The following is a 13593-nucleotide window of genomic DNA, read 5'->3' as shown; positions in this document are numbered from 1 at the left end:
AAATAGTCAGTCAATAAGGTAGCTAGTAAGCAGTAGGTAGTGTGTTTATTTTTAAAAGTCTGCAGAACTGAGTGTTCTGCAGACTTTTAAAGAACTGAGTGTTTGTATTTAATTCAAACTGAGAGTTTGTATTAAAAAAAAAAACAAAAACACAAAAAGTAGCCAGAAGCTAGAAATAAGCTAGGAGCAGTATATACCTAAGTAAAAAGGTTGAAAAGTTCAGCTCAGTTACTCACCTTCGAAAGGTGTTGAGGTAGTGTGATTGGGTTTGAAAAGGTACCAACATTTGTTAATCAAGAGAGCAGTGAGTCACTCTGGCTGACTAACTGAAGTTAGACTGTTTGTATGACTTTTTACCCACCGGTGAGAAGTTGTACATATGCATGCGATGCAAAGAGCTCCTGGCTCTCAGAGAACGAGTCCGATCTCTGGAGGCTAGAGTGGCAGACCTGGAGGAGCTGAGGCAGACAGAGAGGTATATAGATGAGACCTTCAGGGACATAGTAGCCAAGTCCCAACTTCAGACTGACAGCCCTGTTGCTGCCTTGGAGGAAGAAGGTCTCATGATGGGAGAGCATCAACCGGGTACAGCAGGAAAGGATCCTGTAGCAATGACCTGCTCTCCGGGTGATGCATTGTCCTTTCGCACTGAGGATATCTCCCAAAGGCCTACTGCCCAGGAGGGAAGGGTTAGGTCGGCCGTCATAGTTGGTGATTCGATTATTAGGAATGTAGATAGCTGGGTGGCTGGTGGGCGTGAAGATTTCCTGGTAACATGCCTACCTGGTGCGAAGGTGGCGGACTTCACGCATCACCTAGATAGGATTTTAGACAGTGCTGGGGAGGAGTCAGCTGTCGTGGTACATGTGGGCACCAATGACATAGGAAAATGTGGGAGAGAGGTTCTGGAAGCCAAATTTAACCTCCAGGGTAGCATTCTCTGAAATGCTCCCTGTTCCACGCGCAGGTCACCAAAGGCAGGCAGAGCTCCGGAGTCTCAATGCGTGGATGAGACGATGGTGCAAGGAAGAAGGATTCAGTTTTGTTAGGAACTGGGGAACCTTTTGGCGAAGGGGAAGTCTCTTCTGAAGGGATGGGCTCCACCTTAACCAGGGTGGAACCAGACTGCTGGCGCTAACCTTTAAAAAGGAGATAGAGCAGCTTTTAAACTAGAACAAAGGGGAAAGCCGACAGTCGCTCGGCAGCGCATGGTTCGGAGAGAGGTATCTTCAAAGGATACTAATGATGCATTAGAATTAGGGCATCCCAACAGTGGGGTTCCAATAATAAGAAAAGTAGTCCAAGTGCCTGTAACTAAAAACTCACCTGAGCTAAAAAATTCTAAATTATCCCTATCAATTAAAAAGCAGAATGAAAATACAAACAAAAAACAAACTTTGAAATGTTTGTATGCTAATGCCAGAAGTCTAAGAAGTAAGATGGGAGAATTAGAATGTATAGCATTGAATGATGACCTAGACTTAATTGGCATCTCAGAGACATGGTGGAAAGAAGATAACCAATGGGACAGTGCTATACTGGGGTACAAATTATATCGTAATGACAGAGAGGAGCACCCGGGAGGCAGTGTGGTGCTTTATGTCTGGGATGGCATAGAGTCCAACAGGATAAACATCCTGCATGAGACTAAATACAAAATTGAATCTTTATGGGTAGAAATCCCTTGTTGTCAGGGAAGACTATAGTGATAGGAGTATACTGCCGTCCACCTGGTCAAGATGGTGACACAGACAGTGAAATACTAAGAGAAATTAGGGAAGCTAACCAAATTGGTAGTGTGGTAATAATGGGAGACTTCAATTACACCAATATTGACTGGGTAAATGTATCATCGGGACATGCTAGAGAGATAACGTTCCTGGATGGAATAAATGATAGCTTTATGGAGCAATTGGTTCAGGAACCGATGAGAGAGGGAGCAATGTTAGATCTAATTCTCAGTGGAGCACAGGACTTGGTGAGAGAGGTAACGGTGGTGGGGCCACTTGGCAATAGTGATCATAATATGATCAAATTTAATTTAATGACTGGAAGAGGAACAGTGTGCAAATCCACGGCTCTCGTGCTAAACTTTCAAAAGGGAAACTTTGATAAAATAAGAAAAATTGTTAGAAAAAAACTGAAAGGAGCAGCTACAAGAGTAAAAAATGTCCAAGAGGCGTGTTCATTGAAAAAAATACAATTCTAGAAGCACAGTGCAGATGTATTCCGCACATTAAGAGAGGTGGAAAGAAGTCAAAATGATTACCGTTATGGTTAAAAGGGGAGGTGAAAGAAGCTATTTTAGCCAAAAGATCTTCATTCAAAAACTGGAAGAAGAATCCAGCAGAAGAAACGGATAAAGCATAAACGTTGGCAAGTTAAATGTAAGACATTGATAAGACATTGATAATAATAATTGATTATTGCAACGCTATCCTCCTGGGCTTACCAAAAAGTTCTCTACAACCGCTACAGTTATTACAAAATGCTGCTGCACGCATCCTTACCAATACTCACCATCATGACCACATCACTCCCATCCTCCAATCATTACACTGGCTCCCTGTAACCTCCAGGATAGTATATAAAGTACTCATGCTCATACACAAAGCCATTCATAACCATGACATGCAATGGTTCCCAGAACATCTCCTGCTTCACACTCCGACCAGACCCGCAAGAACGCCTCACCAGGCCAAACTCCAGACTCCCTCTCCTAAGCTCATGAAACACACCACCTTTAGAGAGCGATCATTCATCATTGCAGGAACTGCCCACTGGAATAAAATGCCTTCCCAACTACGCCAGGAACCTTGCCACAAAAAATTCAAGCACAATCTTAAAACATGGCTGTTCAAACTAGCGTACCCGGACTAACGAATTGACTCCCCCCCAAAGATGCGACATGACCACCCGACTGACTCTTGTCCTTTCTTCTTACTCTCCCTACCGTCCACCCACTGTGGATATACTCCCCTCTTCCCCTCCCCTTTTACTTTCCCCTGCTAATTATTCTGATTGATTTGATGAATGCCCTTGTAAAAACTGTAAAGCTTGTTGCTCAGTTATGTTACATTGTGAACCGAGGTGATGTTTTGCAAACGTGCCTTGGTATATAAAAAACCCGTAAATAAATAAATAAAATAAGACAAGCTAAGAGAGATTTTGAAAAGAAGTTGGCCGTAGAGGCAAAAACCCACAGTAAAAACCTTTTTAAATATATCCGAAGCAGAAAGCCTGTGAGGGAATCAGTTGGGCCGTTAGATGATCGAGGGGTTAAAGGGGCACTTAGAGAAGATAAGGCCATCGCGGAAAGATTAAATGATTTCTTTGTTTCGGTGTTTACTGAAGAGGATGTTGGGGAGGTACCCGTACTGGAGAAGGTTTTCATGGGTAATGATTCAGAAGGACTGAATCAAATCATGGTGAACCTAGAAGATGTGGTAGACCTGATTGACAAACTGAAGAGTAGTAAATCACCTGGACTGGATGGTATACACCCCAGAGTTCTGAAGGAACTAAAAAATGAAATTTCAGACCTATTAGTAAAAATTTGTAACCTATCATTAAAATCCGCCGTTGTACCTGAAGACTGGAGGATAGCAAATGTAACCCCAATATTTAAAAAGGGCTCCAGGGGCGATCTGGGAAACTACAGACCGGTTAGCCTGACTTCAGTGCCAGGAAAAATAGTGGAAAGTGTTCTAAACATCAAAATCACAGAACATATAGAAAGACATGGAACAAAGTCAGCATGGCTTTACCCAAGGCAAGTCTTGCCTCACAAATCTGCTTCACTTTTTTGAAGGAGTTAATAAACGTGGATAAAGGTGAAGTGGTAGATGTAGTATACTTGGATTTTCAGAAGGAGTTTGACAAACATTCCTCTTGAGAGGCTTCTAGGAAAAGTAAAAAGTCATGGGATAGGTGGCGATGTCCTTTCGTGGATTGCAAACTGGCTAAAAGACAGGAAACAGAGAGTAGGATTAAATGGCCAATTTTCTCAGTGGAAGGGAGTGGGCAGTGGAGTGCCTCAGGGATCTGTTTTGGGACCCTTACTTTTCAATATATTTATAAATGACCTGTAAAGAAATATGACGAGTGAGATAATCAAATTTGCAGATGACACAAAATTGTTCAGAGTAGTTAAATAAAAAGCAGATTGTGATAAATTGCAGGAAGACCTTGTGAGACTGGAAAATTGGGCATCCAAATGGCAGATGAAATTTAATGTGGATAAGTGCAAGGTGATGCATATAGGGAAAAATACCCCATGCTTTAGTTACACAATGTTGGGTTCCATATTAGGTGCTACAACCCAAGAAAGAGATCTAGGCGTCATAGTGGATAACACATTGAAATCGTTGGATCAGTGTGCTGCGGCAGTCAAAAAAGCAAACAGAATGTTGGGAATTATTAGAAAGGGAATGGTGAATAAAACGGAAAATATCATAATGCCTCTGTATCGCTCCATGGTGAGACCGCACCTTGAATACTGTGTACAATTCTGGTCGCCACATCTCAAAAAAGATATAATTGTGATGGAGAAGGTACAGAGAAGGGCTACCAAAATGATAAGGGAATGGAACAGCTCCCCTATGAGGAAAGACTAAAGAGGTTAGGACTTTTCAGCTTGGAGAAGAGACGGCTGAGGGGGGGATATGATAGAGGTGTTTAAAATCATGAGAGGTCTAGAACGGGATGATGTGAATCGGTTATTTACTCTTTCGGATAATAGAAAGACTAGGGGACACTCCATGAAGTTAGCATGTGGCACATTTAAAATTAATTGGAGAAAGTTGTTTTTTACTCAACGCACAATAAAACTCTGGAATTTGTTGCCAGTGGATGTGGTTAGTGCAGTTAGTATAGCTGTGTTTAAAAAAGGATTGGATAAGTTCTTGGAGGAGAAGTCCATTACCTGCTATTAAGTTCACTTACAGAATAGCCACTGCCATTAGCAATGGTAACGTGGAATAGACTTAGTTTTGGGGTACTTGCCAGGTTCTTATGGCCTGGATTGGCCACTGTTGGAGACAGGATGCTGGGCTTGATGGACCCTTGGTGTGACCCAGTATGGCATGCTCTTATGTTCTTATGTTCTTACATGTTCAGCTTATTTGTGTAACTAATATTATAGATCAATTTTAAAAGGAACGCGCTTGCACCCATAAATGTGCCTATTGAGGCACAAGCAAAAATATGCCTCATTATTTTAATGCAAGTGCATAGCATTTAAAATAATGTTGCCATATCTTGCAGGGAGAGAAAGTGAGTGAGAGCACACCTCTGTGTAGGGTCAGTTTGAAACTCTCTATATAGGTACACGCTAGAGGGGCAGTTTGACTCGGGATGGGTTTTCAGGAAGGGGGCTTAGGGTTAGAGGGGTGTTATTACATACACATTCAGAGGTATTCATAGTAAAACTGACATCAGTAAAGAATTATAGTCCTTATAAGCGATGAAAAGTCTAGCAAGAGAAGTTGATTTGCTTAGGGGGCAGACTTAGGAATAAGGAAAAAAATGTTTAGAGAAAGGGCGGTGGATGCATTGAAGCACCTTCCCTGTGGAGGAGGTTCAGACAAAGATCAGATCAAATTCAAGGAAACATGGGACAAGCAGCGAGGACTTTGAGGGAGAGGAAGGGAATCAAAGATGTAGCTGGGCAGACTACATGGGTCATATGGTTTTTATTTTCTGTCAGTTCTATGCTTCTGAAAAAAAAATCTTTACTCACTAGTTCCCTTAGGCAGAATAGAATAGCATTGCCACAGAACAGCATGAATACTGTGACATCATCTCATACATCTTATGTATTGCAAGAAGATCATCTCTAAAATAGAGAATTACTGATTATATTTAGTACATGCAGCATATGACCAAAGATCACCCAGGAAAATCCAAACACAAGCCATACAATAACTACCCAAAAACCCTCAGAAAGATAATATCCCTAATGAAAGAAAAGCACCAGTTATTAGAAAGAAACCTCAAAATAGAACCACAACCTCAAAACCAGTACCACACAAAGAACAACAATTCAGAAGGGTACAAATCTTCTGAATCAACTATCATTAATCAACCTCTCCATATATAAATTATGTCCAGATGAGAAGCTGGAATCATCCAGAGGACTAATCAAGATCAGATTCTATTGAGATACAATAGAGTATTTCAAACAGCTTTGTCAAAAAAGAATTCTTCTCTAATATTTAGCAAAACAATATCACAAATTAACCATACACTTGGTATTTTTTCAAAACATATTTACCACTATTTGCCTTCCAGAGGCCAAAAATAATCAAGTTTGAGAAGAATAATATAGAACAAACTAACCTCAGTTTTAGATAATCGGTCCCTAAGAGGCATTCCTGGCTTCTGAAGACAGCTTAAACGCAGAAGTCAAGAGCTAAATGATTCAGGAATTCAGATTTGCCTATTACAGCCATCACTGTTGACTTTAGAGTCTATTTTATTTCATGTAAAGCAGAAAAATAGAACATGACAACATGCAAAGACTGTAAGGCCCATTTCATTTATCCTCCTATTTATATTTCCTACTGCAGCCTGGAATAAGCCGTCCTACCCCAGGCTTTGACTTCACTTCCTCCCATGTTTTTCTGAATTTGGACACTGATTTTGCCGCACCATCTCCCTTGGGAAGTTATTCTATATATCCACCACCATTTTAATGAAGCAATTTTTATTTTTCTTGCTCTTCATTCTACCTGGACCTGATATTCTGACCCTTTGTTTCCTGCTCCTGATGCTTCCAGTGCTGATCTGTCAGCTCGTTTCCAGTCTGTATGATGAATTAGTGCTACCACAATACAGATGCAAGATGGGACAGATTCAAGGTAGTGTCTCGTTCTGAGATTTTACAGTTGGTATCCAGATTAAATAAAATTCCTGTCCCCTGCATTATGTTGAACAGCTGTCTTAAAAATCATTTAAAATGAGATAGGGGACGCTTTGACAGCCATATTAAATGTTTCTTTAAAGGAGGGAAACCTACTCCAAAATTAAATTAGCTAGTGTGAGGCCATTATTTTAAAAATATGCTTTAAATCCAGTAGATTTTTCTAACTATCATCCTATTTCCTCCTGGCCTTTTAGACCAAGGTGATTGAAGGGATGGTGTTAAAGCAATTAAAGGACTACCTGAGTGAACTTGAGATGCTTGACCAATTTCAGTTCAGGTTTCAGTCTTGTCACAGTATCGAAATGTTGTTGCTCACCAGCACTGACAAATTCCAGAGGAGGTTTGACAATGGTCAAAGATATTTTTTAATTGTTTTTAGATATCTCGGCAGCCTTTGACACAGTAAATCATGAGATTAAGTTGTCTAGGTTAGCAGAGTTCAGAATACATGGAAATGTTTATAGCATCATTAAATCATATTTAAAAAATCAGTTCCAGCAAGTCACAATAAACAACACTGCAAGGTTCAGTGTTACCAGCTACTCTTTTTAATGTATACATGAGACCAATATGTCATCTCTTGGCTGACATGGATCTTGATTATAAATTACAAGCAGACAACTCCGGTTTCTATTCCCCATTGGAGATTCAATTTAAGTTGTTATTTATAGGGTACAAAAGGTGATTTAAAACGTTGGGAACTAGTTTCAAGCAAATAAGTTTGTGTAAAACATTAAAAAAACAACAACCCAGAAATTATATTATGAGCTAGATGCCTCAAAAGTGATGCCGCAAAGACAAGAGCACTGAAATTGAAAGGCAGCAGTTTCCGATTGCTACTCAAGTAAGAAATTTAGGGGTTAATTTTGATTCATTTTTATTAAAGCCCTATGCAACGATAGCTGTGCAAAATATTTAATGTAATCTGCATATAAGATAGCGATTGAGGCTGTTTTTTGGCCTTAGATGACTTCAGATGGCAATTCATGCAACAGTGCTTAGTGGTAGACTACTGTAATTTTTTAATTCTATGGCTTCCTATCTCCATGCTGCAAGCTCTATAGATAGCTCAAAACACAATGGCTTGCATTGTGGTTGGAGCAGGTAGGATTCATCACATCACTGTGTTGGAGTGATATGTTCAAGATTTTGCTCCTGGTTTTTAAGGTAGTACACTCTGTGGTTCCTGAATGTATTAGGGCATTCTTGAAGGTTTAGGTACCTACTTGTTTGTTAAGATTTCAAGGGAGAAACTCGTTAGAAGTACCATCAGTTAAACAACTATGTTTATGTGAAACAAGAGAGTGAATATTTGTGGTTGCATGGCCAGTTCTTTAGAACACCTTGCCAGATGATATTCAAACATTTAGGAAAAACAAAGGTTTAAGGCTGTTCATTTAAAATAGACTTTTGGTGGGTAATGTAGCCCAGATAACTTTCAACCTAACTGATATATTCTGAAAATAGCCAAAAAGGTTTAAAGTTATCTGGGTAAGTTATCTGGATAAGTTATCTGGGTAAGTTCACTTAGAGAATAGCCACTGCCATTAGCAATGGTAACATGGAATAGACTTAGTTTTTGGGTACTTGCCAGGTTCATATGGCCTGGATTGGCCACTGTTGGAAACAGGATGCTGGGCTTGATGGACCCTTGGTCTGACCCAGTATGGCATTTTCTTATGTTCTTATGGGTATGTGCATCTGGATAAATTTAATCCTACCCAGCTAAATTCAGAATATAGGGCTAGATTCATCATTCCGTGCGGGATGATGATCTACCGTGATAAAGGGGGCGGGGGAACAGGGGCGGGAGGGCGCTAATGTGTAGTCGGCTGCATCACGGCGGTGCGGTTTCACCTGCGGCGGTGCGGTCGTGCCGCACACCATCGCCCCCATAGCGCCACGCTAAAAGGTGGTGCTATTTCCCACGCTACTGCCGGCGATAATGTCCAAAACATTATCGTCGGCAGCGGTGCCGCCACCCCGTTTCCCTAAACCCCTCCCCAACTCCTCCCAAACTCCACCCCCTTCCCCAAATTTTCATTTTACCGCCGCGATAATGGGCTATCACAGCTTAAAAAGTAACCCCCGTAGGTAGTTAGCAAAAAGAAAAAAAAACCTTGCAGGTCAGCTGTCCTAAGGCGAAAGACCTGGCTCTTTAAGCAGGCATTCCCAGCTCTTCCTCTCAATCACTCTACCATGTTATTATTATTCTGTTATTTATTATTCTATATTACATCATGCAATGTTATATCTCCTGTTATTTGCAACTATTTAATCTCTTGCACCTTATGCCTTTCGCCTTGTTAACTTCCCCTCCCTTGTTGTTGCTTTTCCCCTCCCCCCCTTCTCTGTATTTCTCTTAGTTTCTTGTAAACCAATATGATGTACACGCGAATATCGGTATAAAAAAGCTGTTAAATAAAATAAATAAATAATTCTCCAGTCTCCTCTTCTCACAAAATATTTTAAAATATGTCCAAGCATAGTGCCAAATTTTCCCCAAAACCACAAATTGCCATAGCAGCCCAAGGACTCTTTTAATGTATCTAAAAATAAACATCTCCTGGTTCCCTCATGAATCCTACCCAGCTGCAGCCTTTACCCCCGACTCTCATGACCCACCTGGTCCTTCCCAGTCTCTAAACCCAAGCTAGTAACCTGCTTAGTCAAACCACACTACCTGCCACTTCCATCCCAGCACACTTTAACAAGCCTCACAATGAATTCCTGATCGCTCTACCAATTTGAACTCTTGATCTAAGTATCAGATGCATCAATGCAGACAAAGCTGAGTGAATGAATGCCTGAATGTTTATTAAAAGTGACAAGATTATGAATCATCATAAATAATATTACAGTAGCTAAGGTTCAAGCTTGAATGATAAGCATTCTTTTTTACAAGTTTCCAACTTACTATTTCAATTATTTTCAGGATGTATGGCACATCTAGAAAGATGTTTTTTTTAATTCTAGGTTCCCCTGACCTTGTTTAAAATATTCAGATATTGTGCACTTGCTTTTTTGTTGCACTAAAAATATGTGAAAAGCTATTTTGCATAATTGTGCATGTCATTACCTCCTTAGAATAAATGTTACTTTTAAATAATTACAAGCTAATTTACATGTTTTAACAGCACTGTTATCACATATAAACATGGTTAGTGCACATTAACAGTGATTTTAACATATATTAACATTTATGATAGTGTTAACACCCTAGTTAATTTTCAAAAGCATTTCTGTGGGTAAAACAGAAGCAGTTACTACCCTTAACAAAATATATGTAAATTTTCCTGAAACATTTCTGAAAAACTAAATAGCAGGTGTACGTTTGCACAGGTAGATGTGGAGCATGGATGGATAATTTTCAAAGCAGATGTATGTATGTAAGCCTGCTTTGAAAAAAGGTGTAATTTATGCATGGATTTGCTAGCTAACATGCACAGTGTTATAAAATTATCCCCTTACTACATTGACCCCATAGTTACAATTAAAGCTAATTATTCTAGAACCCACTTAATACATATAACTGTGTGCGATTATATTAAAAGTTAATGGGAATTGACAAGTGGTATATTCTGAGGCATTTGAATTTCCATAATACATACACTGCATTGTGCAACTGAACTTATAAAATAAACAATTACGAGAGTTTTCTGTTAAAGCATTTTGTTTCTGTTTGCTCAGCTGTACTATCTGGACTTTCACTGAAGCTGGAGCATAGAGTGATGCCATCAGCTGCCTTCCCATTGTTAAAGCTTTATTATATGTTGATTAGGGATGGGTGCATTTATTTAAAATTAATATACATTAAGAACAGAATGAGACCATTTTTGCTTTGTTTCGTTAAATCAAAAAGGAATTGAAAATGTCTCTAAAAAATAAAAAATATATTTGTATTTTTCATTTCAGCAAATAGTGTGGGCTATTTGCAAACAGTTCATGCTATTTGCTGAAACAAAGAATATGAAAAAACGTAAAAAAAAAAAAAAAAAGAAACAAAATTTAGCCAAAAAAAAAAAACTGGCCAAAAGTAAATAAACAAACAAAACAGAAAATATTTTGCCTGCACATCCCTAATGTTGACTGTGCTTAGGAAGCATAATTTTGGAAGACCTTTCCTGTTGAAAAAAATGGGCTTTTACAAAATTGCCAATCTGATATGTAGGTAAAAGTATATTTGTAGGTCCTCTTTCCCTATACTTTAACCCTGGGGCAGGGTTGGGGAGTGATTTACACTTGCGCACATGAGGATAATTTTCAAAGAACTCCATGTGACTACATATATGCATGTGTATAGCCACCTGTTCAACTATTAAGTATTATATTATTTACATGTATAAGGTACATACAGACTATATAATACATGTATGTCCACATCTCAACATATACATGTACTGTATATATGCTTAAGTGCAAATAGCAATGCATTGAAGGGGCATATTTCAATGTATTGAACATGCATACTTTTCCTACCTAGTTTATAAACATACGGGAAAGTAACTTTGAAACCGGTGCACGGGCACACATTTGTGCACACGTGTCGGCCTGCACCCAGGGACACAGCCATTTTGCAACATATGTGCGCATTTGCGTACGTTATAAAATATATGTGTGTCAAAAAGGTGTGTCAAATTTTAAGCAAGCCTTTGCATGTGCTCGCAAATCCTGCTTCTACCCTGTAAGTCAGGGATTTTAAAAGTGGCATGCACCGATGCCATTGCCAGTTAAACCGGTTCATCCCCGTTCGCCCAGTTAAGGGGCAGGCCCTCCAAATCCTCCTAGTATAATAGCCTTCACTCCTCCCAGTTAGCCCTGACCCTTAAAACCCCTCAGACCTGCCTAATTTTCTTTATTTTATAACTTACACGTCCTCTATAGCAGAAGTAAACTTACATGGCAGGGAATCTGGGCGCGCACCCAGGCGCGTATGTATTTACGTGCACATCTCTGGTTCATGCCCGCAAACTGCCCATGCTCCACCCAGACCATGCCCATGTCCTGACCCTTTTTGAAAACTCTGGAAATGTGTGTGCTGCACATCTCTATTGCACATTTTGATTGATTGTAAGCAGGGCCGGAGCTAGCAATTTTGTTGCCCTGTGCCAAAAATTGCCGTGCTGCCCTCTGCCCCACATTCTTTTTTTTAACGCAAAATTTTTGGTGTTTTCCCCATTGCCACTATGTTGGAGGATCGCATGCCGGCAGCCATCCATCCCAGGCAAGCTCTCATTCATGACACAGCCCCTTCCTCTCATCCCAGGCGGGCTCCCATTCACAAGCATTCATTCCAGGCAGGCTTTCATTCACGTACGCACACATCCCCCATCCCCCTCAGGCAGGTTCCTATTCACTCCACACACCCCCCCCGCATCCTCCCACAGGCAAGCTTTATTTACATAGTCTCTATGCACGCAGGGTCCATGGGTTTTCTTGCCACTGCTGCCATCCAATGCCTCACCCCTTGAAAGAGAGAAGTATTCATCGCATAGAAGAGCTGTAAGCATCCTTCCTGCTGCTCTTCCATGTGTGTAGGCCAGCCTGCGGTAGTCAACAATGGCAGTGCTAGCACTTCCTGTATGCTCATCTCGTGCATATTGTGAGATGTCAATACAGGAAGTAGTAGCACTGTGAGTATTGAGTACCGGGGGGGGGGAGCTCCCTGTTTTCTTCTGTTGCTGCCTCTGATTACTGCACTACCTTTGGCTAATCCCTTTCCTGAGCCCCTCCCTTTGCAGCTGCCGCCCTCCTGAGTGTGCCGCCCCATGCAATTGCATGGTTTGCACCCTGGTTGTGCTGGGCCTTATTATAAACTTCTCAAATCCCTTTGTTCATTTAATTTTGTTGTAATTCACCTTCAGACCAACACTGGTAAATAATTAAATAAACCTGTTTTATACATTAATGTGGGATCCTTGAGAACTGATTACTCTTTCTGTGCATTAATGTAAATGCATAATACCATTTTTGTGCTCAGAGAGAGGAGTCATTCCTGGGAACATAGATTGAGAGAGGATAGCACTTACATATGTGTGCATGAGAAGGAGTCTATGTTAGACCCTTCTTAAAAGCCTGGGACCAGGAATTTTGTTGGATCCAACTTAAGCCACAGACAGGAAGGGAGATTACTCTGAGGGCATTCTCCTTAGAAGGGAATTAGAAGCTATGCCCAGGGAGAACAAGGGGGCCCCAGGAAAGAAAAGGAAGCCTTGGGAAGTCTAATACTGCTGAAGTGTGAGTTATATTGTCTTTATTGTGTGAACTGTGAACTGTGAAGATAAGCAGAGCTGTTTCTGTTTTGTTTTCTTGTCATTAATAAATAAGTTTATGAAAGAACAGCCAAAGTCTAGCCTGAGTCTGTTCTGTGACAGCCCAATAGTGCTCACAATGCCACATAAGGTATATGATGGGATTTCTGCATTAAGCTTCACACAGAAAAAGAAACTCACCAAAAAGAGATTGATTTTCAGCAGGTTAAGAAGGAAGGCACCGCCTGGAGAGAGTGAGTCAGAACCAAACAGGCAGGATTTGATTTTGTGTTTTGGTTCCTCCTTGAAGAAAAGTTTTGTTATGTATGTACTTCTGACTAGAGCAAGTGATCAATAGAGGCCCTCACGGAAGAGTAGCAACAGTTCCTGAAATGGATTGAAACCTTATACGAACAG

At 40.4% G+C, this 13593-nt stretch overlaps 1 protein-coding gene across 4 annotated transcripts in view; it reads left to right on the top strand.

Annotated features, from left to right (window-relative positions):
- Nucleotides 1-13593, top strand: part of ANGPT1 (angiopoietin 1) — a 749830-nt gene that overhangs the window by 602854 nt on the left and 133383 nt on the right. Inside the window, exon 8 of one of the 4 annotated variants that reach the window (XM_029591880.1) lies at nt 6780-6828. The exons of 2 other annotated variants lie outside the window; for them this stretch is intronic. In XM_029591880.1, the coding sequence (XP_029447740.1) occupies nt 6780-6813 (34 nt within the window). In that variant the 3' untranslated portion in view covers nt 6814-6828. Of the gene's footprint in view, nt 1-6569; nt 6737-6779; nt 6829-13593 lie in introns of those variants that run through there. One more of the 4 variants, XM_029591881.1, reaches the window with a different exon arrangement.

The sequence above is a fragment of the Rhinatrema bivittatum genome, chromosome 2 (genome assembly GCF_901001135.1).
Source record: "Rhinatrema bivittatum chromosome 2, aRhiBiv1.1, whole genome shotgun sequence".
Lineage (NCBI taxonomy): Eukaryota > Metazoa > Chordata > Amphibia > Gymnophiona > Rhinatrematidae > Rhinatrema > Rhinatrema bivittatum.
The sequence above is the reverse complement of the archived record's forward strand: the minus strand, read 5'-3'. Positions and strand labels throughout refer to the sequence as shown.